The sequence below is a fragment of the Neophocaena asiaeorientalis genome, unplaced genomic scaffold (genome assembly GCF_003031525.2).
Source record: "Neophocaena asiaeorientalis asiaeorientalis breed wild unplaced genomic scaffold, Neophocaena_asiaeorientalis_V1.1 scaffold960, whole genome shotgun sequence".
Lineage (NCBI taxonomy): Eukaryota > Metazoa > Chordata > Mammalia > Artiodactyla > Phocoenidae > Neophocaena > Neophocaena asiaeorientalis.
This window is the reverse complement of record NW_020173498.1, coordinates 48,092-72,635: the sequence shown is the minus strand read 5'-3', so window position 1 is coordinate 72,635 and position 24,544 is coordinate 48,092. Positions and strand designations below refer to the sequence as shown.

The following is a 24,544-nucleotide window of genomic DNA, read 5'->3' as shown; positions in this document are numbered from 1 at the left end:
CACCTCAACAAACACAATTCCAGATTTCTAACTTCGGAGCAACCTGAATTATATTGACAGTTTCCTCAATTTTCACATTCACTTTGAACCAAATGATATATGCTGGAGGAGTGTTATCATTGGATTTGATCAGTGGGTATCACTCTTGCTGGGTCATTTTAGGAGAAAGCTGTAACATCAAAATGTGCAGGATCGCTACATATTTCTCTGCTCTTTGCATTAAGAAGGGGTGGGACATTAAGTGATCCACAATGTTGACCTTAGTTCATACTCCTTCCATCAACCTAAAGAAGTTTTTTTTTCTTTAAGTGCCTTGACATAATCCCAAAATGGATATCCATCTTCAAGAATATAGCAGTTTCTCACCAAACACTTTTCAGTAGGATTAAAGGATTTCTTTTTAGACTATTTGCCTCTCTCCAAAGTTATTTCATTTCTAGAGAACTGTTCATACAGAGGCTACTATTTTATTCTAGGAAATGCAAAGAATTTACTTTCTAAAAATTTGAGGCAAACTTTACGTACATTGAAATGCCAGACCTTAAGTGTACAATTAATTGGGTGTTTATAAATGTGCACACCTGTGTTATTACCGCCTGGATCAAGATATGGAACATTCCCATCATCCCAGAAAGCTCTCTTGTGTCCCTCAACAGCCAATCCCTACTCCTTTTCTCCACAAACTTCAACTGATTTCTATTATCATGTATTCGTTTTACCTGTTCTTGGACTTCATGTAATTGGAATCATAGAGGATTTAGTCTTTTGTGCCCTGATGCTTTTGCTCAACATGGTGTTTTGAAACTCATCTGTGTTGTTGTGTTTATCTGTAGTTCATTTTTGAAATTACGGAATAGGAGTCCATCATATGAATTTACCATCATTTATTTGTTCATCTTCCTGTCAATTGACATTAATTAATATAAATAAAGCTGCTATGATAATTTCTGTTCAAATCTTTTAAATGAAAATGTGTTGTCATTTCTTTTGAGTAAACATGCAGGAGTGAAATGGCTGGATCATAAAGGAGGTGTATGGTGTATGTTAAACTTTAAACGAACTACCAAGTGGTTTTCCAAAGTAATTGTACCATTCAACAATTTTACCAGCAACGTAGGAGAATTCAACTTTGCCCCACATCCTTGCTAACATTTGGCACTGTACATTAAAAAAAAATTAGCCATTCCACTGATCGCAAAATTTCTCATTTAGGTTTCATTCACATTTCCCTGATGACTAATAATTTTGAGACTCTTTTCATGTATATATTAGCCATTCATACGTTTTCTTTTGTAAAGTGACTATTCAAGATTTTTGGCCATTTTTTATTGGGTTGTTTGTCTTCTTCTTACTGATTAGCTTGAGTTCTTTATATATTCTGCATACAAGTTCTTTATCAGATATATGTTTTGCAAATATTTTCTCTTTGTGGCTTGCCTTCTCATATTCTTAACTATGTCATTTGATGAGCAGAGGTTTTAGATTCTGATAATGTCCTATTTATAAGTTTTTTCTTTAACAGCTAGTGCTTTTCATGCTCTAAGAAATCTTTGCTTACCACAAGGTCACAAAGATATTCTCCTATGTTTTCTTCTTGAAGCATATTTATACTTTTAGCTTTTACATGTAGGTCTATTAACCAACACAGATTAATTTTTTTCTGTATATGTGGGAGTTGCAGTTTATTTTCCCCCCAGGTGGATATGTAATTAATTACATTAATTTAAAAAATATATTAATATTTATTAGCACAATTATAATGATCAATATTAATATTTAATGTTCATTATTCACATATGCTAATATGTTAATATAACAGATTATATACAACAAATATTTAACGTATTACATTCTAGCCACTCATCTAGGTAAGTGGATCATATTTTTATGAGTTTGAAAGGTTATTTTCTTTTTTTAAATTATTTTTTAAATTGAAGTATAGTTGATTTACAAAATTCTGTTAGTTTTAGGTGTACAGCAAAGTGATTCAGTTATATCTATTTTATATATGTGTGTATCTGTTAATCCCAAACTCCTAATTTATCTCTTCCCTGCCTTTCCCCTTTGGTAACCATAAGTTTGTTTTCTATGTCTGTGGGTCTATTTCTGTTTTGTAAATAAGTTCATTTGTATCATTTTTCTTAGATTCCACATATAAATGATATGATATTTGTCTTTCTCTGTCTTATTTCACTTAGCATGATAAACTCTAGGTCCATCCAGGATTACATTAATTTTTTAAATGTTAAGTCAAAGTTATAAACCCCACTTGAAAATGATGTATTATCCTTTTTATATGTTGCTGGGTTCAGTTTAATAATATTTCCATAAGAATTTTTCAATTATGTTCATGAGGTATATTGATCTGAGTTTTTTTTCTTGTAGTGTTTTGTCAAATTTTCATATTACGGCTGTGCTAAACTTGGGAAAGCAGTTAGGAAGTGTTCCTTCCTCTTATTTCCTGAGAGAATTTGGGTAGACTGATATTAGTTTTTCTTTAAATGTCTGATAGCCTTCAACGGTTTAATTATCTAGGCCTAGAGTTTTCTTTGTAGGAAGGTTTTTAATTACAAATGCATCTTCTAAAATAATTATAGGGTTATTCATAATTTTTATTTCATTTTGCATCAGTTTTGGTAAGTTTCTTTCAAGGAATTTTCCTCATTTCATCGCACTTGTCTAACGTGTTGCCTTCCAGTTGTCATAATCTTTCCTTATATCCTCTGGATGCCTATAGGATGTGTCTTTATCCTGCCTTCACTTTTTTTTTTTTTAAATTTTATTTATTTATTTATTTTTGACTGTGTTGGGTCTTCTTTTCTGTGCGAGGGCTTTCTCCAGTTGTGGTGAGCGGGGGCCACTCTTCATCGTGGTGCGCAGGCCTCTCACTGTCGCGGCCTCTCTTGTTGCGGAGCACAAGCTCCAGACGCGCAGGCTCAGTAGTTGTGGCTCACGGGCCCAGTTGTTCCGCGGCATGTGGGATCTTCCCGGACCGGGACACGAACGCGTGTCCCCTGCATCGGCAGGCGGACTCTCAGCCACTATGCCACCAGGGAAGCCCCTGCCTTCACTTTTGAAACACATTTCTGCTGGATATAGAATTCTGGGCTGACGTGTTTTGTTTTGTTTTTCTTTTGGATATTTGAAGATGTGATTCTGTCCTCCATTATTTCTGATAAGTCAGAAGTTATGCTTATTATTTTTCCCTCATTTTGTCTGAATATTTTAAGATTTTCTCGTTATTTTTGACCTATCAACTGTTTGCTCATGATGAGCCCAGGTGTGATTTTCTTTGTGTTTATCATTTTTGAGATGCACTGATCTTTTCAAATCTGTCGTTTTTCCACCAGTTTTGGGACATTTAATAGAGTGATGATTTTTGTTTTAAGTAGTCAATTATGTTACTGACTCATTTGTGGATGCTTGGTATTGCAATTTTTTTTTTTTTTGGCTGCTCGGCTTGTGGGATCTTAGTTTCCTGACCAGGATTGAACCCAGGCCCCTGCAGTAAAAGCACCGAGTCCTAACCACTGAACCGCCAGGGAGTTCCCTGGTATTGCACTTTTTAAGATGGATTTGTTTTAGTTTTGCCATTAGTTTTAGGGTACATTCTTTGGACCTAGGATATAAACTTTACTCCCTACGGCCCTTCTAGGGTTTCGATGCAAAGCCCATGGTGTTTGCCAGGCCCAACTTGGAGAGACTTAACTCCTCACTCTGCCTTCCTTGCAGCCGGCAGATGAGACGGTTGCTGTGTTTCTGCAGCTTTTTCAGCTGTTGCTTTAACAGTCTCCTTGGAATCTCGTCTATGCAAGCACAGGTCAGGGGTCAATTTAAAGTGAGTTTGTACCTAGATTTAGGGGGCTTCCTCCCTGTGGCTTCTCTTTTCCAAGGTTCCTCCCTCAATTTCCAGCTGCTCTGGCAGCCCCAGACTCCATCCTCTGACAAGCCAGAAACACTGGGTTCTGCTCCGGTTCTAGCTGCCCCGTGTTGTGTGGACTGGGATGTCTCCTGAGGTGAGAAGCTGTGTAGACATGGACCACAGCCATCGTGGTTCCCTTCCCTCCAAATTTCCTCCAATTTCTACTTGACTTTGGCGATTTTTCTAAGGCCTTCACGTAGTTATGCTTTATATTTGTCCAGAGTTTATAACTGTTACCTGAAGGAGAGTTAGTTCAATACAAGCCACTCCACCATTTCCAGAACTAGAAATTCAACAATTTACTTTTGAGTGTTGATACTTCAAATATTCCAGAGCAATATTGTATTCTGTGACCTTAATATTCCTATTTGTATTTTGAAGGACTGATGTGTAGATGTGTAACAGCAAAATGGCAAAATATATATTCTGAGTCTCAGCATAACATCAGGATTGGCGGTGGCTTAATGTAATCATTATTTGGGGGAGTCCCTCCTATACATCCTCATCCTTGTGCTTTCCATAAATTGTTTCGTCCTCAAATAATAAATTTTTCAGTGGTTAAACCTTAATTGAGGACTTCCCTGGTGGCGCAGTGGTTAAGAATCCACCTGCCAATGCAGGGGACACAGGTTCAAGCCCTGGTCTGGGAAGATCCCACATGCCGCGGAGCAACTAAGCCCGTGCGCCACAACTACTGAGCCTGCACCCTAGAGCCCGTGAGTCACAACTACTGAGCTCACGTGCCACAACTACTGAAACCTGCGTGCCTAGAGCCTGTGCTCCACAGCAAGAGAAGCTACCGCAATGACAAGCCCGCACACTGCAACGAAAGAGTAGCCCCCGCTCGCCACAACTAGAGAAAGCCCGCGTGCAGCAATGAAGACCCAACGCAGCCAAAAAATAAAAAATAAATAAAATCCTTTAAAAAAAAAACGCTTAATTGATGTTTCTTCCAATTCTCCTTACAGGATGGAGTGTCGAAAAGAAGTGTGTATATTTTTAAACTACCAGCATATTCCTTATCAAAGATTGGCAGCATATCCTTCAGTACTTGATTCCTATCAAGACAAGGGCTGACCTAGCAGCTTCACGGTTCTTTAAGACTGCATTTCACATTTGAGCTTTTCCTTTCCTAGGAAGATAAGCATTCTTGAAGATGTCATTACATAGCCTTCTCAGAACTTCCAACTGATAATATTTTGTAAGCCTAAAATCAATAGAGAATCTCTGAACTTCTTAGTACTTAAGATCAGCAATAAAATACTTGAAAGACAGAACAAGAAAAACTTAACACTTGTATATATCCTATTTTCCCAAAAAAAGAGTTCTATTAAAAATATCTTTCAAGGGCTCCCTGGTGGCGCAGTGGTTGAGAGTCCGCCTGCCGATGCGAGGGACACGGGTTCGTGCCCCGGTCCGGGAAGATCCCACATGTCGCGGAGCGGCTGGGCCCGTGAGCCATGGCCGCTGAGCCTGCGCGTCCAGAGCCTGTGCTCTGCAACGGGAGAGGCCACAACAATGAGAGGCCCGCGTAACGCAAAAAAAAAAAAAAAAACAAAAAAAAACCCAATTGACGTATAGTTCATTTACAATGTTCTGTTAGTTTCTGTTATACAGCAAAGTGATTCAGATATATATATTCTTTTTCAGATTCTTTTCCATTAGTTTATTATAAGATATTGAATACAGTTCCCTGTGCTATACAGTAGGACCTTGTTGCTTATCTATTTTATATATGGCAGTGTGTGTCTGCTAATCCCAAACTCCTAATTTATCCCTCCCCCCCTTTCCTTTTTGGTAACCTTAAGTTTGTTTTCTGTGTCTGTGAGTCTGTTTCTATTTTGTAAATAAGTCCATTTTTATCATTTTTTTTAGATTCCGCATATAAGTGATATCATACGATATTTGTCTTTCTCTGTTGGACTTACTTCTCTAGGTCCATCCATGTTGCTGCAAATGGCATTATTTCATTCTTCAAAAAGTATCTTTGATGTTTCAAACAGAAGGGTTAGTGGGTCAATGATTGCTACTGTGTTATATTCATGAGTAATTACTAGGTAATGATACTTTACATGTGAATAGCATTTTACAACCAACCAATTACAAGTTTGATTGTATGCTGATGATTCCCAAACTTGTATCTCCAAATCTGTGCCTCCATCCTGTACTTTAGACTCAGATGCCAACAGCCTACTCAACACTTCACTTAGAAATCTAAGAGTTTGAACTTAACATGTTCAAACTCAGCTCCTTGCCCCACTCCCTCCTTGCCCCACTTCCCCAAAGTACTCCCCCTTCAGCTGTCCCCAACTCAGTTGATAGAGATATATCACCACTGCAAATGTCCAATTAAAAAAAGAAGAATTCATCCCTTACTCCATTTCTGCTTTTTCTAGAGGGAGGTGTGTGTGCCACGTGGCTTGTGGGATCTTAGTTCCCCAGCCAGAGATCAAACCCGTGCTCCCTGAGGTGGAAGCATGGAGTCCTAACCATCAGACCGCCAGGGAATTCCCCATTTCTACATTTTAGAATTGATTTCTTACTTAGTTTAGAATTTCGCTTGGAGAACACTTGAAGAGTAAGAGGTAATTGTGGGAGTTCAGATTATATTTATCCATTCTTTTCTGGATTATTTAAAGTAGGTATATTTATATTTTTGAGAACAACTTTTACATTTACAGTCCAAGGAATACTCTAGAAACTCAAGGTTTTGGAATGCCTGATGTTACTAGCCAGCAGCCATTTTTGATTTACAATCTATTACAAATACCTGAGAAATCACCTTGAAATTATTTTCCTGGCATTCGCACAACTGATACAGGTCGCTGATAACACTTGTTATTCTGTCACCACTTGCACCGCCCTTCAAGTTCAGCAAATGCTTGGTATAACATTTCCCAGACTCAAGGCAACTTGTCCTCATTAAAGAAATGAATCTCCAGGGTCTCATGACAATCACGCGTATCTCTTCAATATTTTCCACCAGCAGTGCAGAGTGTAGAAGAATATCATTTGCTACCGAATAGTAGCAAAGTAAGAGCTACAGATGACTATGGTGAGGTTACCATGCTAATCAGTAGACAGTCTTACATATATTAACTTTGCGTATTCTTAGTTCTCTTTTCTTCTCCACATAAAATATACTTTAGTTTTTTAATGCATAATCTGGTCTAATCTTAAATTATGCTAATTAAATTTTGTCCAAACAAACCAAGCCTTTAAAGTCTAAGTATTCTAAGCTGTGTTTTACGTTTAGGCAGTTTGTAAGTCTGGCCTGAACTTTTGTCCAGAGGGAATCATGGAAGAATACAAAACAGGAGATGTGTGATGGAATCGATATTTGAAATGTTGGAGTCTTACCATGTATCTTCCTTCTAAGGATGTCCTGAGTCGCAGTCTCAGGGATTCATGGATTCCAGGATCCATGGAAAAGATTCTATGATAACAAACCGCTTTTGCTTAATCGGATGCGTTTTTCTCCAGTCTTTTCCTGCGTGTCTTAGGTGGGTTGCTTCTAAGCAAGCTTCTAGACCACATCCTTTTTTCTGGCCCACAGTCACTCTTTATTTTAGGTTGTAAAGTACGTTTCCCATATTTCTGTACAAATCCTCCAAATAATTTAGAACCTCTGCCCCTGAATAAGAAGGAGAGCTTTCAGTTTCCCTGAGAGGATGGAACTACAGCCCTCAATTCTTCCCAGAAAGGAACTGCCTTCCCCATGTTCACTGAGGTGCATGGAAGGGCTGGGTCCAAATCCCAGCTCCCTCTAAAAAGCTGTGGGAGCCCTGGCAGAATCCTGTCTCGACTCACTATTTTCAGTTATGTCTGAAGCCCGTGACCCTAAATACCACACTATACTACAGTCCCATCTCTGCTGGAGGTGACTGCAAATATTTCTAGATTTTATCATGTCCCATCTGAGTCTTTTCTTCTAAGCTAAATATCCCTGGTCCCTTTAATCCATCTTTATCAAGTGGGATGGTTAATTTTATGAGGTTACTGGCTAGGCTAAGTTGTTTGGTCAAACATTGTTCCAGATGTTTCTGTGAAGGTGTTCACAGATGTGATTCACAATTAAATTGGTCGACTTCGAATAAAAGCAGATTGCCCTCCATCATGTGCCTGGACCTCATCCAGTCGGTTGAAGGTCTTAAGAGGAAAGACAGAGTTTGCCTGAAGAAGAAGCAATTTTGCCTCAAGACTGGAACTAGGAACCCTGCCTGAGTTTCCAGCCTGCTGCCCTGCAGAATTTGAACTCAAAACCTGTAACATCACCTCTTGCCGGAATTGCCAGCCTGTGGGCCTGCCTTACAGATTTCTGACTCGTCAGACCCCACAATTGTAAGCCAATTTCTTAAAATCTCTCTCTCTCTCTCTCTCTCTCTTTCTCTCTCTCTCTCTCTCTCTCTCTATATATATATATATACTCATCTAGAGATATATCCTATTGGTTCTTGCTAAATTTGGTCCAAGCACCACCAGTCTGATCAAAATCCTATACAGGAAAAAAATGCCTTTAAATAGGACACAAGCAGGACATAAGGTTTTTGATACATAGATAAGGACATTTTTGTCCTAGTGAAAGGCTCTGCTCTGTCATTCCTTTGTGCCTGGGATTTTGCTGTCAAAGGTGGGACCCAGGAGGAGGAATATTTATTTTTTACTTTTTTCTTTTTAATTTATTTTTTGGGTGCGTCAGGTCTTAGTTGCAGCACACGAGATCTTCGTTGGGCACGTGGGCTTCTCTCCAGTTGTGGCGCGGGTTCCAGGGCACGTGGGCTCTGTAGTTTGCGGCTCGGGGGTCTCTCTTTGAGGTGCACGAGCTCAGTAGTTGTTGTGTGTGGGCTTAGTTGCCCCGCGGTATGCGGGATCTTAGTTCCCCTGTCAGGGATCAAACCCACGTCCCCTGCATTGGAAGGTGGATTCTTTACCACTGGACCACCAGCGAAGTCCCTATTTTTTACTTTAAATAGACCTTATTTTTTAGAAGGGTTTTACATTTACAAAATAATGGAGAAAATGGTACAGAGTTCACATATGCCCTGCACCCAGTTTCCCCTATTATTAACATCTAACATTAGTGTTGTATATTTACTATAATTAATTGATACTTTTTTTTTTTTTTTTTGCCACACCGCGAGGCATGCGGGATCCTAGTTCCCACACCAGGGATCGAACCCGTGTCCTCTGCATTGGCAGGAGGATCCTTAACCACTGTGCCACCGTGGAAGTCCCTGAGGTGCATCCTTGACACTAGGATTGTTAAGGCTCCCCAGGTGATTCTAATGTGTAGAGGGATGTTGTGAACCATAGAAAGAGGCAGTGAGAGACCATTTATCACTTTCTTTTGTTGTTTGTAAATTCTATTTCCAGTGGTTTTCTTAGCATAACGTCTCACAGAATATTAGTTAAAATCATTCCATAAGATCCGAAAATTTTGGGGCTTCCCTGGTGGTGCAGTGGTTGAGAGTCCCCCTGCCGATGCAGGGGACACAGGTTCGAGCCCTGGTCTGGGAAGATCCCACATGCCGCGGAGCAACTGGGCCTGTGAACCATGGCTGCTGAGCCTGCGCATCCGTAGCCTGTGCTCCTTAACAAGAGAGGCCGCGACAGTGAGAGGCCCACGCACCGCAATGAAGAGTGGCCCCCACTTGCCACAACTAGAGAAAGCCCTTGCACAGAAACGAAGACCCAACACAACCCAAAAAAATAAAATAAAATAAAAAGATCCTAAAATTTGAAAAGAATTCTGTTAGCTTCTCCAACAGATGTTCCATAGAAACAGTTTGTCAGAGGTTAGGTTCAATACTTTGAAGTTCTTCCAGGTAAGTATATCAAGTCTACTCCAAGACTATGCACTATTCATGGAGAGGAAAGAATGGTTAGCAAGTGAATAACTTGTGTTTCTGTTCAGTGCCCCGTGGCAGGTTGAGTCTAACGGGGGACAGTTGAACACAGGGGTCACCTCTCAGCCTGGCCTCACCTCCTTTGCATATCCTCTGCTCTCAATAGCTGATATAGTCAGGTGTCTGATTGAAGGCTTGGGCTCAGCCCAGTCATGAGCTGGTCAGAACAAAGCATGTCAGAAGCTTTGGCTGCTCTAATTTACACCGGCCGCATTTGAAGGCTGTAAATTAGGAATCAAATAGTTATTACTCATAACTCATAATGAATATTTCATATTAGTAATATAACATTTAGGCCCTTGTAAGTTCCCTACTTCCTCTCATTCTCCACAAAACTCTTTTGCCCCCTAATAAGATCAGCTTTTTAGAGCAATAGGTATGACCCAGAGTCTAAATCTTCCTGCGCCTTCTTCAGGTGGCTCAGTTTGCAAGAACTCATCTGTGCTACCCAGACACTCTGCCCTGGAACCTGGCTCCTTGGAGGATGGCGTGGCTGGGGCCCCCAGCCAACACTTGAGGTATGTTCTGTCTTCACCCCCTCCCCTGGGATCAAGTCCCACAGCCTGGCTGCTGAGTGTTGCCCACTGTCTGGACTCCTCAACACTGGGGTTACACTTGCAGATGTCCAGCGTCACACCTGGGCTTGTTTGCCCCATAGGCTCCAGCTTTATACAATCTTGTTGTCATCACCATTTCCCGTTTTCAGCTGAGTCAGTTATTTTCAGCCCCCTGACCCCTTGCTCTAGGAAACTATTGTTACTGAGTCCAAGCTCAGACTGCTCGCGGAGTGACAGGCCAATAAATCAAGGTGTTAGGGCAAGGAATAGCGACTTTATTCGGAAAGCCAGCAGACAGAGAAGGTGGCAGGCTAGTGTCCTAAAGAATCTTACCCAAGTTAGAATGCAGGCTTCTTTTATACTAAAAGAGGAGGGAGTATAGCTGATAGCTGCAAACTTCTTGGGGTCGGCCAGACCCCAGAAAGGATGTGATAGTCCTTTGTTCTAGCGGTTGTCCAGGTAGGTCCAACAATAAACCTCCAACATGACAAATGTTATTCTCTGTTCTGCAACTTTTTATCTTTGTGTGAATGAAAAATGTCATACCTTTAAAGGTGAAGCCTGGGAGACAGAGCCTTGAGAATGGGCTACCCCATATATTTCAGGCTCTAGGCAACCTTCTTTTACAAAGGTGCAGAGCTAGCATGACTAGGCACAGGAAGCAGAGCACAAGCTCTCAACCATTTGGATGATTTTTATTTTGCATTTGCATTTTGCATAACATCTGCGCTATTATTTGCTTAGTACTTTTCCTTACGTTACCTTGCCTTAAAACAAAAACAAACATTGTTTTGCTTTGTCTAGGCAAAAGTATCCTGAAATCATAGGTTTGATGTGCTATTTATATCTTTCCCTATTACACATTAACATAAATCCATAACTATTAACATAAAACATTTGCGGACTGTCTAGAATCATCCTGTAACCCAGAGCATACTTGTACCACACTTTGGGAAATGCTTACCTCAGGGCTTTGCCTAGAGTCTGCTTACTCCCATCCCTGCCCTTTCTGCCCACACTGCGTGGATCCTTTGCATCCAGTGTTAGGACATAAATACTTAGAAGTAATAAAACTCTCTACTTCATGCCAAGTACGAAGTACGAATGGGATTGCGAAGTACGAATTGCGAAGTACGAATGGGATTTCATGGATAAATAACTAATCAAAGCTAACGTAATGTGGTGCTTAAAAGCAGGGTCTCTGGAGATGAAGTCAAATTCCAGCTCTGCCACTTACTGTGAAAACCATTTGGCCTCTCTCAGGTAGCTCAGAGGACTGTTATGAAGATTAAATGAATTAATACATGTTCAGGGCTTAGAACGGTGTCTGGCCCACGTAAGTGCTATATAAATGTTAGGTATGATTAGAAGCTGCAAGTTTTGGCAATGGGAGTCTAAAGAACAAAGTAGTCCACGAGTGTACTAGGCGTCCTTTCCTTTGAGAAAAAGTTGGCTAGGGAATAGGCGTGTGATGATATTTATTTAATCTTGTGGCCAGTACTGCATGTGTTTATTACATCAGTGTATGAGGGCTTTCTGAATCAGGTGAGCGGTATGTAAGGCTCGAAGATTTAAAATGGCATCTGATTTACTGCCATTTAGTTGTGCAAATTGGGTATTCTATGCAAATTTGAGGATACTCCTTCCCCCACTCTCACACTCCCCCCGTTCTCAAAAATTTATTTACGTAGTTTTTTTATTTGAAAACTGAATATTTTCACTAAGCACTGGGAGCTGTGCAAAAGTGTGTGTGTGTGTGTGTGTGTGTGTGTGCACGTATGCGTACTGTTTCAGAGAGGCTTTCCATTATCAGCACAGCAAATCGTTTTTTCTAAAAGTCCAAAACTTAAATAAACTAATATGTTTAATCTATTGTAACAACTGTTTCCCAGGTTATAATATGAACACTTTTTTCCTATTTTTGTTTTGAAATAACTCAAGCATCAGCTACATTATTTTTAAATGTCTTCATCGTGTTTAATTGAATAACATCATCAATTACATTTATGAGGAGTAACAAAGGAACAGTAAAGCTAAATTTGAATAAAACATCTCTATTCTAATTTTGAAACCTAACTGGAAAAAATGTACAATAAAAATGAATCAGATACATATCATCAGTGTTAGGCTGTCTCTGTTAGGAAAACATTCATCAATGTTAAGAAAAGGTATTCAGCTGATACTGGAAAACAAAATTCTCTTAAAAACAACTGCACTTTATCATTGCAACACGGTAGATTTCTTAAAAAGCTATAGATATATACTTCGCAGGTAAAATGAGCAAAATTACTTCCTGAAGTTATTTTAACAGGTTGTAAATGCTAAGTAGAATCTTAGGAAGTGACTCAGGAGATAAGATTGTAAAGGTTTCTTCCGGAGGCTATTTTGACAACCCTTAAGGGCGTAAGAGAGATTTGTGAAATTCCTTAATATGATCCAGTGGGGAAAGGCTTGGGGTGAGAGCCCGGATTCTTGACTTCTACTCCAGCTAACAAACTAAATGGACTTACTTAGCTCATTAACTTTCATGCTTATTTGTTCATTTGGAACAGTCTCATTGCAGACCTAATTCTATATGCTGTAGTGGGTTTGAAAATGCCGTGCAGGGACTCCCCTGGCGGTCCAGTGGTTAGGACTCTGCGCGTCCACTGCAGGGGACCCGGGTTCGATCCCTGGTCTGGGAACTAAGGTCCCACAAGCCGAGGGGTGTGGCAAAAAAAAAAAAAAGTAAGTAAAATGCTGTGCAAGATTTCCCTAGATTATCTAAACATTTCCAACCTACAATTTACTCCGCTGATAATTGGTTTTACTGTTATCTATATACATATATAATATATATATTTCTTTGCATGCTAAATGAATCTCCCAACTTAAGAGAGAGTTGCCATGTCATGTTCTACTGCCTGCATGGAGACCAATATTATGCTGTGCCCCAGGACTGTTGTTCAAAAGTCCTCATGGTCATAGCTAAAGAACGGACTGATTCTCTCTGAATAACCAATTGTAGACCCCGGTCCAGATGGACACACATCCCATGTCTCTGCTCCGTCTGTCCAGGAGGGTGCTGAGTCTTGAGGAAAAGGCAAAGTGTGTCTGATGGTCCGGCAATCTCCAGGAATTTTCAAAGGCAGTGATGCTGTTGGAGAGGCTGCCGTGGCGACTGTAGCTGGAAGGTCCAAGTCTTCCAGGTAGATGGACATTTGGGTGTTTTCAGAATCATAGTTACAGCCAGAAAGGCTCGTAACTTCCCGCACATTGTCACAGCATTTCAGAGCAGGGGGCTGGTAGGCCTGGTAGGACACTTTGGTGGTGGTGGTGATTACTGTCTGCAGGGCTGGAGCAGATGGCGGGGCCGTCGTGAGGTACCTGCAGGGAAGCTCTGGGTTGTAATAAGGGCGAGCGGCCACGGCCTGGAACTGTCCATGGTCAGTGCTCTCCCCAAGGTCAGCTTTTCCAAGAGCTGGTTTCCAGCCAGGCTGTTTACTGGTGAAATCAAAGCTTCTCTCAAAGCCGCCGTAGGAGTTGATATTGTACTGCAGTGCATTCAGATGAACCCAGTCCGTGTCATCAGGAATACTGCTGGCATCTTTATAAAGGGTGGGATAATACGGGCCTGAATTTGTGTAACCAGGGCCTGCCAATTCATAGCTGCAGGGTGGCCTAGGCAAAAAGATTCTTGGGTTTGGATATTTCTGAAAGGGTGGTACTATATCTCCTTGAAAGGCAGCTAGGTCACAGGTAGCTTTGTAAGCATCCGAGTTTGGAAAGGAAAAGCAAGGCTGCCCTGGAACAGGGAAGCCAGTGTCAGGAATTATATCAAACTCCTCTGGGTTCTCCAGGGAAGGTATGTTGCTGAAATGGCCACCGTTATCTTGAGTCTCTCCTGCCTAAAAAAATGACACAAATTTTTATTTTGTGTGGACACCCTCACCTGTAACAGTCGTCAACCAACCAAATAACAAGCTTTCGGTTGGTGGGCTGTGTGTTAGGAGCTCAGAAACATGATCTGAGCTCATGGTCCGGGAATTTCACAGCTTGAGCTCACGCTTGGATTCCACGCTGCTGAATTAGGAGGGACCGTGGTAGCCAGGCAGGGTGGGTCTGAGTGGCAGATGGTCTGTTCTCCCTATACTACGTGCATAACAGCAGAGGCTCAGGAGCCTGACGCAGACCTGGGTTCAAATCCTGACTGTCCCTCATGCACTGAACAAGTTACTTAACCTCTCTGAGCCTCAGATTCCTCACTTAAAAATGGGGCTTAAAGAGGGAGGAGATATGGGGCTATATGTATACTAACACACCATTGTAAAGCAATTATACACGCCCATAAAGGTGTTAAAAAATGGGGCTTAATAACAGTAATTTGTTCTTAAGGCTTTTGTGACCAATTCACGTGTAAGACTTAAACCCTATGTGCGAGGCACATAGAAAGTGCTCAAACAAGGCCAGTGTCTCTTATCCTCCAACTAATATTCTGCCTCCTTGGCATACTTTGGTTGAACAGCCAAACTGGATCAAGTTGCCCAAAGAAACTTTTTCTGTTCTATGTAAGTGATGAAAAGGACCCTCTCGAAGATGCACCGTTCAGGCATGGGTATGCCCCTATTTCTTTCCGTATGACCATTCGATAACTGCCCTTGTATTAGGATGTCAGCTCACATGCTCACTCTATCATTAACTGTAGAGATATTCTGCTTTTTTATCAACAAGAAGAAGGAATTAGAAACCCTATTCAAAATGTTGATTCAATGACATTGTTAGAGGTATATAATTTTCACATAAAATGAAACCTTTTAAATTAAGGTTTGGCATTCGTATTTTACATAATTCACAGTGCATTTCGTGATGACGGTGAACACAGACCACAAGTGTAATGTCAGCTCCCTATTACCTCGGGTTCTCGAATTCTCTTTTTCTGGGTTTGGTAAAAAGAAGCCATTTGTCTCTTGATAGCACTTCTTCGAGCTTCTGTCTCTGATTTACTCTCTGGTCTTGGGTGGTCATGAACTCCCTTGGCCTGCATTAATAAGGAGATGAATCACATTATTCCTTTGAGGGGAGCTGGCAACACTGGTCAAAAATTGAGTGTGCCTTTCCCAGTGCCCCAAGTTGTTTGTTTTTTCCAAGAGACAGGGAAAAAGATTCTTTTTTTTTTTTTTGCGGTACGCGGGCCTCTCACTGCTGTGGCCTCTCCTGTTGCGGAGCACAGGCTCCGGACGCACAGGCTCAGCGGCCATGGCTCACGGGCCCAGCCGCTCCGCGGCATGTGGGATCTTCCCGGACCGGGGCACGAACCCGCATCCCCTGCATCGGCAGGCGGACTCTCAACCACTGCGCCACCAGGGAAGCACGGAAAAAAATTCTTGAACAAATAAAACTGCACCAATAATAGACGTCTTAAAAGATGACCGAACAGTCCTTTTGCCGTATGAAAACAACTATAAGTAGGTTCACCCTCTCCCCCTTAGAGAGCACACAGTAGCTGAACTAATTCCTAGGAGGCTGGTAAGGCCCTGGGAGCCCCAGCACCTATTTCTGGCCACCAGAGCTGTATCTGGTTTGGTCCAGGGTTCCTGAGATACATGGCAGGTGGTTTGGTCCCTGTGACATGATGAGAATGTCCATCACAAACTGTGGTGTCCCCCCACCTACCTGAAAAAATATTGCGTTGCCATCAAGCCGCCAAAAGTTGGTTACAGGGTACCCGCTGTGCCCTCGACAGGGGATCAATTCCAAAGCAGCATGACAGTTGGGGCATGCCTTCTCTGCAAAGCCAGAGGCGAGAAATATTAATAACAACCTGACCCCAGACCCTCTGGAAGGAAGGAAGGGGAAATTCGCTGGGAATAGGGAACTCACGACCGCAAGGCCACCCCGTTCCCAGTCCCATAGCTCACTCTGCTGCTTTAGCCTGGCTTTGTCGCAGATGGCAGGCCGCAGCTGCAGACGGGAGCCGTCGGGCAGGGCGCAGTCCCGCGCACACACCACCACGCCCAGGCACGACTTCTTGAGGATGTGACCGTTGTGGTTGTTGGTGTTCCGCATGGCCCAGCCGCTCAGATGGCGTTGCGCCTTCTTCTCGCCACTGCGGTAGATGAAGCGCACGTAGCCATCCGGCCACTCGCAGAAGCGGTCAAAGTGGTCTGGCTCCTGGGAAGGCGCCCAGAAGGACGGGTAGTCAAGTTCATCAAGCCCAAACCAGAGACAGCACGGCTTTAATCTTCCCCAAGCACATTAGGATAAAACTGGGTCTTTTTAATTCCAGAAACTGTGCTCTTACAAAACGTCACTCATCCTGTGTATGCCCTTCTGACAACTGGCTATCAATCGATGCTTACCTAGTGCTTATATTCTAAAAGCTGTACATGTATTCGTTCATCTAGCCTTCATACTGCATACAAACAATAGGTACTATTATTATCCCCATTTAATAGAATAGTAAATGGAGACCAGAGAGCTTCATTGACTTGCCCAAGGTCACACAGCTAGTAAGACTTGGCTCTAGGATTTGAGCCCTCACAGTTTGACTCCAGAGCCTATTCTCCTTACCACTATGTTATACCACTTCTCGGTGTATTTAAATGTTACAGATATTTTCTAGTTAATCAGTAAAGCACCAGGGCAAAAAGTGATTGGAAAGTTCTATCGCTGACATACAGTTGAGCCTGTAAATATCTTTACTTCCATCCAGTGCTTTTTCTTCAAAAGCTCTTGGCTTGATACCCAGCACAACATCAGAGAGACGTGAACAGTTTCCCAAATTAGCCCTCCAGGTTTACAAGGGTGTTATGATGACAGCCTAACCATAAGGTAAACCCGAGCATTTGGTGGAGCCTGCTAAGCTAACCTCTTCCCAGAGCGATATGGATTGTCACTCTACTACACAAAGAACTGCATGGCTAAAATAATGTTATATGTAAAATACTGAGCACTGCTTTACTATTCACATTTGGTGGTCCTTTGTCTGTATTATGCATTATTTATACTGCAATATGGTTCTTGTACAAACTAGGGACCATGGGCCGAATCCAGCCTGCCACTTGTTTTAGTACAGCCCACAAACTAAGAATGATTTTTATATTTTTTAATGGTTGGGGGGAAAATCAAAAGAACTACATTTTGTGACACACGAAAATCGTATGAAATTCAAACTTCGGTATCCATAAATAAAGTTGTAATGGGACATGGCCGTGTCCATTCGTCTATGTAGGGTCTGTGGCTGTTTTCTTACTACAGTGCAGAGCTGAGTATTTGGGACAGAGACAGTATGGCCCATAAAGCCACATTATGCAGTATCTACAATGCTCACAACAACTTTGCCTCATAGGCATCCTTCCTCTTATTTAATAGATAAGGAAGTGGAAGTTAGGTGGATAACCTTCTGCAGTGGCATAGCTGGGCTTTAAAAAGAAGATCTGTGGCAGCCGGGCCCCACTGACCTTCCTGGTATGATAGAGACTCAGAAAACTATTATTACAGTAACAAGCCATGTACACCTTCTCTCCCTTCCCCCAGCCCAGGATAATTAGATCCAACATCTGCAAAGCAAAAGTATTCTTAGTTGGACAGTTCAGACTTGTGTACCACGTTAGTATTGTACATTCTAACAGTAATAGGTAAATGTTTTGTTTCCAAAACCGCAGAGATATTGTTGAAATCATTATTATTACTAATAGGCATTATTTATCTTTTCTCAGAAATATAATTGACATAAGTCAATACATTAACTTAAGGTACATCACAAATGAAATATATAATGATGTGCTAGCAACTCTAAGTTTACGCTAAATGCTATATCTTTGTTTTTAAAGTGAATCTTTCAATTTAAGGACCTTAGTAACAAATAGACAGTTTTCCAGAAGAGAATATTTTGTTCGCACTCCCCCCCTGCAAGGGTTCAGACTAGACCCCCCACTACCAAAGTAATGCCACTGAAAATGAAGACACGGAGACTGCATTTTAAAATCAAAACAAGAATGGAGGAGTCCTAGATTGGGTTTCATTTGCTCTAACGTCTTGGTGCAGGGGAGCACATGTGGTCACATACAGACAAGCGTGCACACACCGAACATGACAGTAGATCTGGACGACAATTTAAGATTGTTATCTAATTCCACGGCTTGATGACAGGTGGGCAACCTGAGACTAAGGCAAATTCAGGAACTGTCTCGAGGTCATACAGCTAGTTTAGCTCCTCCTCCTCTGGTTTGTCAGAGCAGGGCTAGGATCCTTTCTCCAGTTCTCCTTCCATAGCCCAGTGCACCTGTCTCTTGAGATGTCACGCGTACACACCACACACCCACACACACACCCACACACTTTGTCTCTGTTTAAGGACCAATCTCCCAGAGGAAAAAGTATTCACATTTACGTGGGAAGTGCAGGATAATATGCACGAGAGGAACCATCCTTCCCTTATTTGGATGTGGCTCATTTCTAAAATGCAAGATTAGATATTTTTTTCCTATGAAGACGCATGCGGACAGAAGTCGGTGAGGATGAGATGCCCTTGCTGTACTGTGGTCCCCTTTCACAAAACTGGCACAGCGTGGCTCTAAAGTAGGCAGACTTGAAAATAAACAAACTTACTGCAAATACGTACATCCCCAAAAGTACTGATCGCTTTGAGAGGCTGGACAACCTTGCTAATGAATTGTTATACGCGGCACATAGTAGATGCTGAATAAAGGCCAAGTCTCTTACCCCTATACCACAGCGTTGCCAGGGATCCGCCTTTGCGAATGCTTCCCAGGTCGCTCCTAACTCTCCCTCCACCTACACCCAGGACTTTAAAGTCACTTTTCAGTTTTTGCCCCAAACCAGTATGACCAATTATAACTGCCCAACTCATTCCCTGTACTAGGCTCCAAACCTCCTTGTTCCATTAAAACAAAACAAAACAAAGTCACCCTAAACGGATGATGGTGATTTCCTTGTCATTAGAGAAGCAATCTCAGAAGTTGCGTCCAAAAGCCGGATTCCAGGGGCTCTCCGGGCGCCTGTGCCCTGGTTGGCATGACTAGAGAGGCCCCCCCAGGAGCCGTGCTTCATCCAGGCAGCTGGGGCAGGCGTCTAATGGCCCAACTCCTGCTGTTTAATAAGAGTCGGGTCACCGAGATTTACGGGCCTATCTCACAGTTTTGCTGCGTGAGAAGCACTGATGTCTACATTAGCCAAGATTCTCCCCTACCTTTCTCGTGGATGGCAAAGAATGGATAAGGAGAGGCTCAGCGGATTATGGAGAACAGTATGGAGGTTCCTTAAAAAACTACAAATAGAACTACCGTATGACCCAGCAATCCCACTACTGGGCATATACCCTGAGAAAACCAAAATTCAAAAAGAGTCATGTACCAAAATGTTCATTGCAGCTCTATTTACAATAGCCCGGAGATGGAAACAACCTAAGTGCCCATCATTGGATGAATGGATAAAGAAGATGTGGCACATATATACAGTGGAATATTACTCAGCCATAAAAAGAAACGAAATTGAGCTATTTGTAATGAGGTGGATAGACCTAGAGTCTGCCATACAGAGTGAAGTAAGTCAGAAAGAGAAAGACAAATACCGTATGCTAATACACACACATATATTAGCTGATTCACTTCGTTATAAAGCAGAAACTAACACACCATTGTAAAGCAATTATACCCCAATAAAGATGTTAAAAAAAAAAAGAAAAAGTGAAGGACGGGGTGTCCGGTTCCCGCCAGAATGACCTGGAGCTTGGAGCCTGATTGACAGTTTCTGTTGCTTTCGGCGTGTTTTCTAACAAGCGCGAGGTAAGAGATGGGAGAAGACACATCTCTGAACCCAGCTCTGCCATTTGTGGAGTCCCTGTACACTGGAGGACTCTCAGGGGTGTGTGTTTGGGGGTGGAGGTGAGGTCTGTCCACAGTCTCTGCAAGGACATCCCTCCTCTTTGGATGGACAGCGCCGCGCGCGCGGGGGTTTCACGCACCCGAGGCATCTGCGGGTCGTTGATGTCCCAGCTGAGCTTCATCCCGTGGGAACACGCACCGTCCGCCTGCTGCCCCGCCTCCGCCGGCATCTGGCCCTCCTCGCTGGCGCTCTCCGCCCAGGATCCTGAAAGACAGAAGAAAAACAAACCAACCCAGAGGTGCCCAAGGTGATTCTCCCCCTGTCTTAGGGGAAAGTGGAGAGAGACAGAGACAGAGAGACTGATTTCGAAATCCAGAAGCGGCGGACAAGGGTTAAGGACTCGGGCGGAGCCATGTCCTTGGCCGCGGTGCTGAAAGGTCTCCCGTCGGAGCGCAGCGCGGGCACCAGGCAGCTGCCCACACGTTTATACGGATACACCCCGTCCCTCCCCGTCCCGCCCCGCTCCGCCTTTCCTCGTTCACCCGCCAGCTCCCACGCTCCGGGCACTAGCAGGGCCTGTCATCCCCGCCCAGGCAGAACTGGGGCTGGAGGGGGAGGTTGACCTGAGCCATTGGGGTGACGGGAGACTGAAGCCAAGGCGGGCCAGGGCGGGGTGGGAGGTTGGAGTGTCTCATGTAAGTTGAAAATCAGTTTTGTTTCCCTAACCGCGCCCCGCCTCTGGGGTTTCGGATTGGATCTAGAGGGAGGCTTTCCAGACAGAGCCTTTCCAGCAAAGTCCCGAGAGACAATACTCCATTGCCTGGCAGCCCGGGCACCGCCTGTAAGAGCCTCGGCTGCAGCGCGCCCTAGCCTCAGTAGATGTGCGCAAGCCAGCTGGCTTTGGGCCGACACTTTTCGGAGATTTTGTTGTAGCTGGTGCGCGTGGTCTGGAATCTGTGCTCATCCTCGGGGGGAGGTGGGGGGAGGAGGGACGTCCGAGGGAGTGCCGAAGGTCCCCGTGTGGTCGTCGGCCCAGGAGGCCGTCTGCTCCCAGGGGCTGCGGAGAGACCTGGCCCTGTGGGAAGAGAGTCCTGGAAAGCGAACCCGGAGAAGGTTGGGGAGATGAGCTAGGGGGAGGCGGAGGGGGAGGTAGGGGCTGAGTTCTGCCCCCAAACCCGTAGTTCTCTCTGCCGCCTCGGCTACTTCTGAGCCTGTTTCCTTATCTGTTTGAAAGAGGATTTGGGGCTCAGTGAGTTCTCAATCGCCATCCACCTGAAACGACCCTTAAAAAATAGTCTTCATCGGTATTGTGAAAATACCACGACAAAATTCTATTTACACCCTTTCCGTCTGCGGAGGCTTTCTGGAGACTGGAGGAACCAGGTGAGAGCGTAGAGCGCCGTGGGCTCACCAGGGCTGAGCCCAGGCCTTCTTCACCTGTGCCTCCGTTTCATTAGGGTGATTGGAAGCGCCCAATACAAGAAACCGATTGAAGTGACTTAAGTCGCTCTTTAGCCGCTCCGGGCAGCAAGGGAAGGTGGGTTTCCGGAGTTTATTCCTTGCGCCCTTGTTCTGCGGGCTACACGCTCCAGTTCCCGGCCGTAGCCAGGGAGAAGCCGACCTCTAAAGGCGGATCATTGTTAGAGGAGGATGCTCGCAACCTACATCCCGGCAAATCCCGAGACCTGCGGGCCCTAGACTCCGCACCGCCGAGTGCGCACCAGGGGCGCGGACTGATGCTTCTTGGGAGCCGGCGCGGAGGGCGCCCAGGCCAGCGCCCGTCGCAGGATTACAGCCTTTTCTTCTGGCGAAAGGCGGGAAAAGCAGATGCGCCCTTACAAGCCCGGGAAGCGAACCTCGTCCACGCTCCGGTCCTCTTAACCTGCCTGGTCGGGGGCACAGTCAGGCTTGTTAGAAAAGTCAACCCGATAGTGAATGAAGTTCGACTCCGAGCCGCCGACCGGCAGAGAACTCCCGAGACGGGAAAGGCCAGATTTGGGTAATTACACGAATTTTCTTCTTTCTCTGGTTTCAAGCTGGGATTTCTCCCCACCCTTCCCCCACCCCCAAGCAGAGGCGCAACGTTCTCAAAGAAGAAAGTGACTAGTTCATCCCCCAGCCTCTTCCCACCCCCTCGTCCCCAAAGTTCTCTTTGGTAGTGTCGGTCAGCGTTTCTGGTTAAAATCACTCTCACAGAGTTGCCGCGGAGGTCTGGGAGGAAAGGAGGAAACGCGTTTACTCTTTACCTACTAGTTGCGTCCACAAACTTTCATCATATTAACCGCCTACCGGCCCGGCAGCCCCTGTTATTCAGTTGCTTTTTTGCGTTGTTTTGTTTTTCAAAGGTTAAAATTACTGACACTTCTCTATTTATTTATTTACAAATTGACATTTCTTTGTGAAGTTTAAGATAATGTACTCTTTAAAATGTTCTTTACATAACTTCAAAAACTAACTTAAAATTCTGAGAATTCATAGAAACTAATTTCTGGTCTTATTGTAACCATTGTTAAGACTATTTCTTGTCTCTGTAACTTTGGAATATTTCTAGAGAGTCCTTACCCTTCAAAAATATTAATAAGTACAATTTTTTAAAGCTAAATCAATTAAACAAATACCTTATTTTTCCTAATTAGATTCCGGTGGCCAAAGAAATGTCATTGTCTCCACCATATTTAGTTTGAGCAGAATTAGAATACATATTCCAAGTTGCCCTAAAATTATGTCTGGGTAAAACATGTTAGTAAAAGAAGCTAATCAAAGTGAAAATATAACAAAATATAATAAATAAATGGTGTTGTCTGTGGTGTTATCTTTAATTTCTCCTGAATTTTTGACTGTGTTAACAACCATATAGTTTGAAAGGATGTGTTTTCCCCAAAGTCTGAAAATAATTGATTAAAACTTTTAAACTAATATTAAGAAAACTTTAATTTAATTTTATATTATATTCTTATTGTATTACCTGTTTTAGTCTCTAAAATAGTGTGCTTTTAAACTGTATTTTGATTATTATTTGTTATTATCCTTCAATTTTTCCTGCACTAATATTTGCATTGATTCAGAACACTATATTTACAGCTGGCTCTTCCTTGGCTAGTATTTTGAAATAGTAAAAGTCCATTAATATTAAGGCAAAGGAAAAGGGCTTTGAATTTACTTGGTTTAGATTAAAACAGGTAAATTAATGTAAGTATATTTACATCATATTTGCCAGGAAATGGATATGATGAGTTTTGAAATAAGTATGTATTGTTTTGAATGGACTGGAGGTACAATGCAGAGATTCTGGTTATATTATGTTTTGGTTTGATGTAAACAAATATCTTCTGTAAACGTCATGACACGAAATAGCCATAGCATCTACTTATAACACAAGTTGATTTTTTACAAGGAATGTTTGGATTTGAGGGGTCTTGTCTGCTTGCTTGCTTTTTAAAAGAAAACTCCAGTCCAACTTATTTTTGCCACGCTGTTCACATAACAGACAACCTATCAGATGAAAATATTTGTTTTTATTTTATTTTGACTGAGCACACCGGGGTATGTATTAAAACAAAACAACAAAACACTTCTTTTGTGATATTAGGAGTAAACTCACAATTTCGGGGACTAATCTGGTGCCTATGGGGAAAGTTCGATTTCAGTCTATAGCAGTATCAATGGATCACAACCAGCTCTACCAGCCGTTAAAGGTGGAGAGAAAACAGCCGGCTTCCGCACAGGGGACGCCTATCAGTGTAGAATTTCTCCGACATGTTTGCATCCTTTAAGTAATCGCTTTTCCTAAGGTGCTTGTGCGTGCGCCCAGGTGGCCTGACCTTGATTGCCAGTTAACTCGAGAGCTTTTCTCGCTTCTCAAACACGGGACTCTGGTAGATTTTCAGGGGCGGGTTTATTAATTAGAGTTCCGGGGAAGCTTGGCGTCCGGGAGCCGTGGGCTCTTCCTCGGACGGCGGAAGCGCGGGGGCTGAGAGCGGCGCAGCGGCGGGGCGCGTCCTGGTCCGGGTGTGCGCCCCGGGGCGGGTGCGCGGCGGCCTGTCGGGAGCCTCGGGATGCAGGAGGTGAGTGACCTCGAGCGGAGCCGGGCACCCGTCGAGCCCCGGTCTCCTCTCCGCCGTTCTAGGCGGGCGCCAGGGAGCGCGTCCGTCGGCCTGTGGGCTCGGAGCCTCGCTTGCTCGCCCAGAGACCCGGCGCCGGCTACAATCCCCGGCCGCCGCCGTGGGAAGAGCTCTTCGGGGGCCCTGGGGGCGCTTCACGTCCTCAGGTTTGCTTGGAGTTCATTGGCAGCTTTCTGTGGGTGCATGAAGCAGGGTAGAAACGTGTGGTCCCTC

At 43.5% G+C, this 24,544-nt stretch overlaps 2 protein-coding genes across 2 annotated transcripts in view; one reads left to right on the top strand and one right to left on the bottom strand.

Moving 5' to 3' along the window:
- Nucleotides 1-8,038: 8,038 nt before the first annotated feature.
- The window catches only part of SYCP2L (synaptonemal complex protein 2 like), a 55,770-nt gene continuing 39,264 nt past the window's right edge, over nucleotides 8,039-24,544 (top strand). Inside the window, exons 1-3 of the mRNA XM_024747562.1 lie at nucleotides 8,039-8,058; nucleotides 8,102-8,263; nucleotides 10,244-10,346. Of these exons, the coding sequence (XP_024603330.1) occupies nucleotides 8,039-8,058; nucleotides 8,102-8,263; nucleotides 10,244-10,346 (285 nt within the window). The remainder of the gene's footprint in view (nucleotides 8,059-8,101; nucleotides 8,264-10,243; nucleotides 10,347-24,544) is intronic.
- On the bottom strand, nucleotides 10,343-20,439 carry GCM2 (GCM transcription factor 2). The gene is made up of 4 exons (XM_024747553.1): nucleotides 20,350-20,439; nucleotides 16,038-16,535; nucleotides 15,277-15,402; nucleotides 10,343-14,272 (listed from the first exon to the last, which is right to left on the bottom strand). Exons 1-4 carry the CDS (start codon nucleotides 20,437-20,439, stop codon nucleotides 13,331-13,333), a joined length of 1,656 nt encoding a protein of 551 aa, XP_024603321.1. The 3' UTR covers nucleotides 10,343-13,330.

Coding starts and splice junctions, on each gene's coding strand:
- GCM2 (XM_024747553.1), bottom strand. CDS start 20,439: ATGCCGGCGGAGGCGGGGCAGCAGGCGGACGGTGCGTGTTCCCACGGG. Junction 15,403..16,037: donor GCAACGCAATATTTTTTCAG/GTAGGTGGGGGG, acceptor TTATTAATGCAG/GCCAAGGGAGTTCATGACCA. Junction 14,273..15,276: donor AGAGAATTCGAGAACCCGAG/GTAATAGGGAGC, acceptor TCATTTTTTTAG/GCAGGAGAGACTCAAGATAA.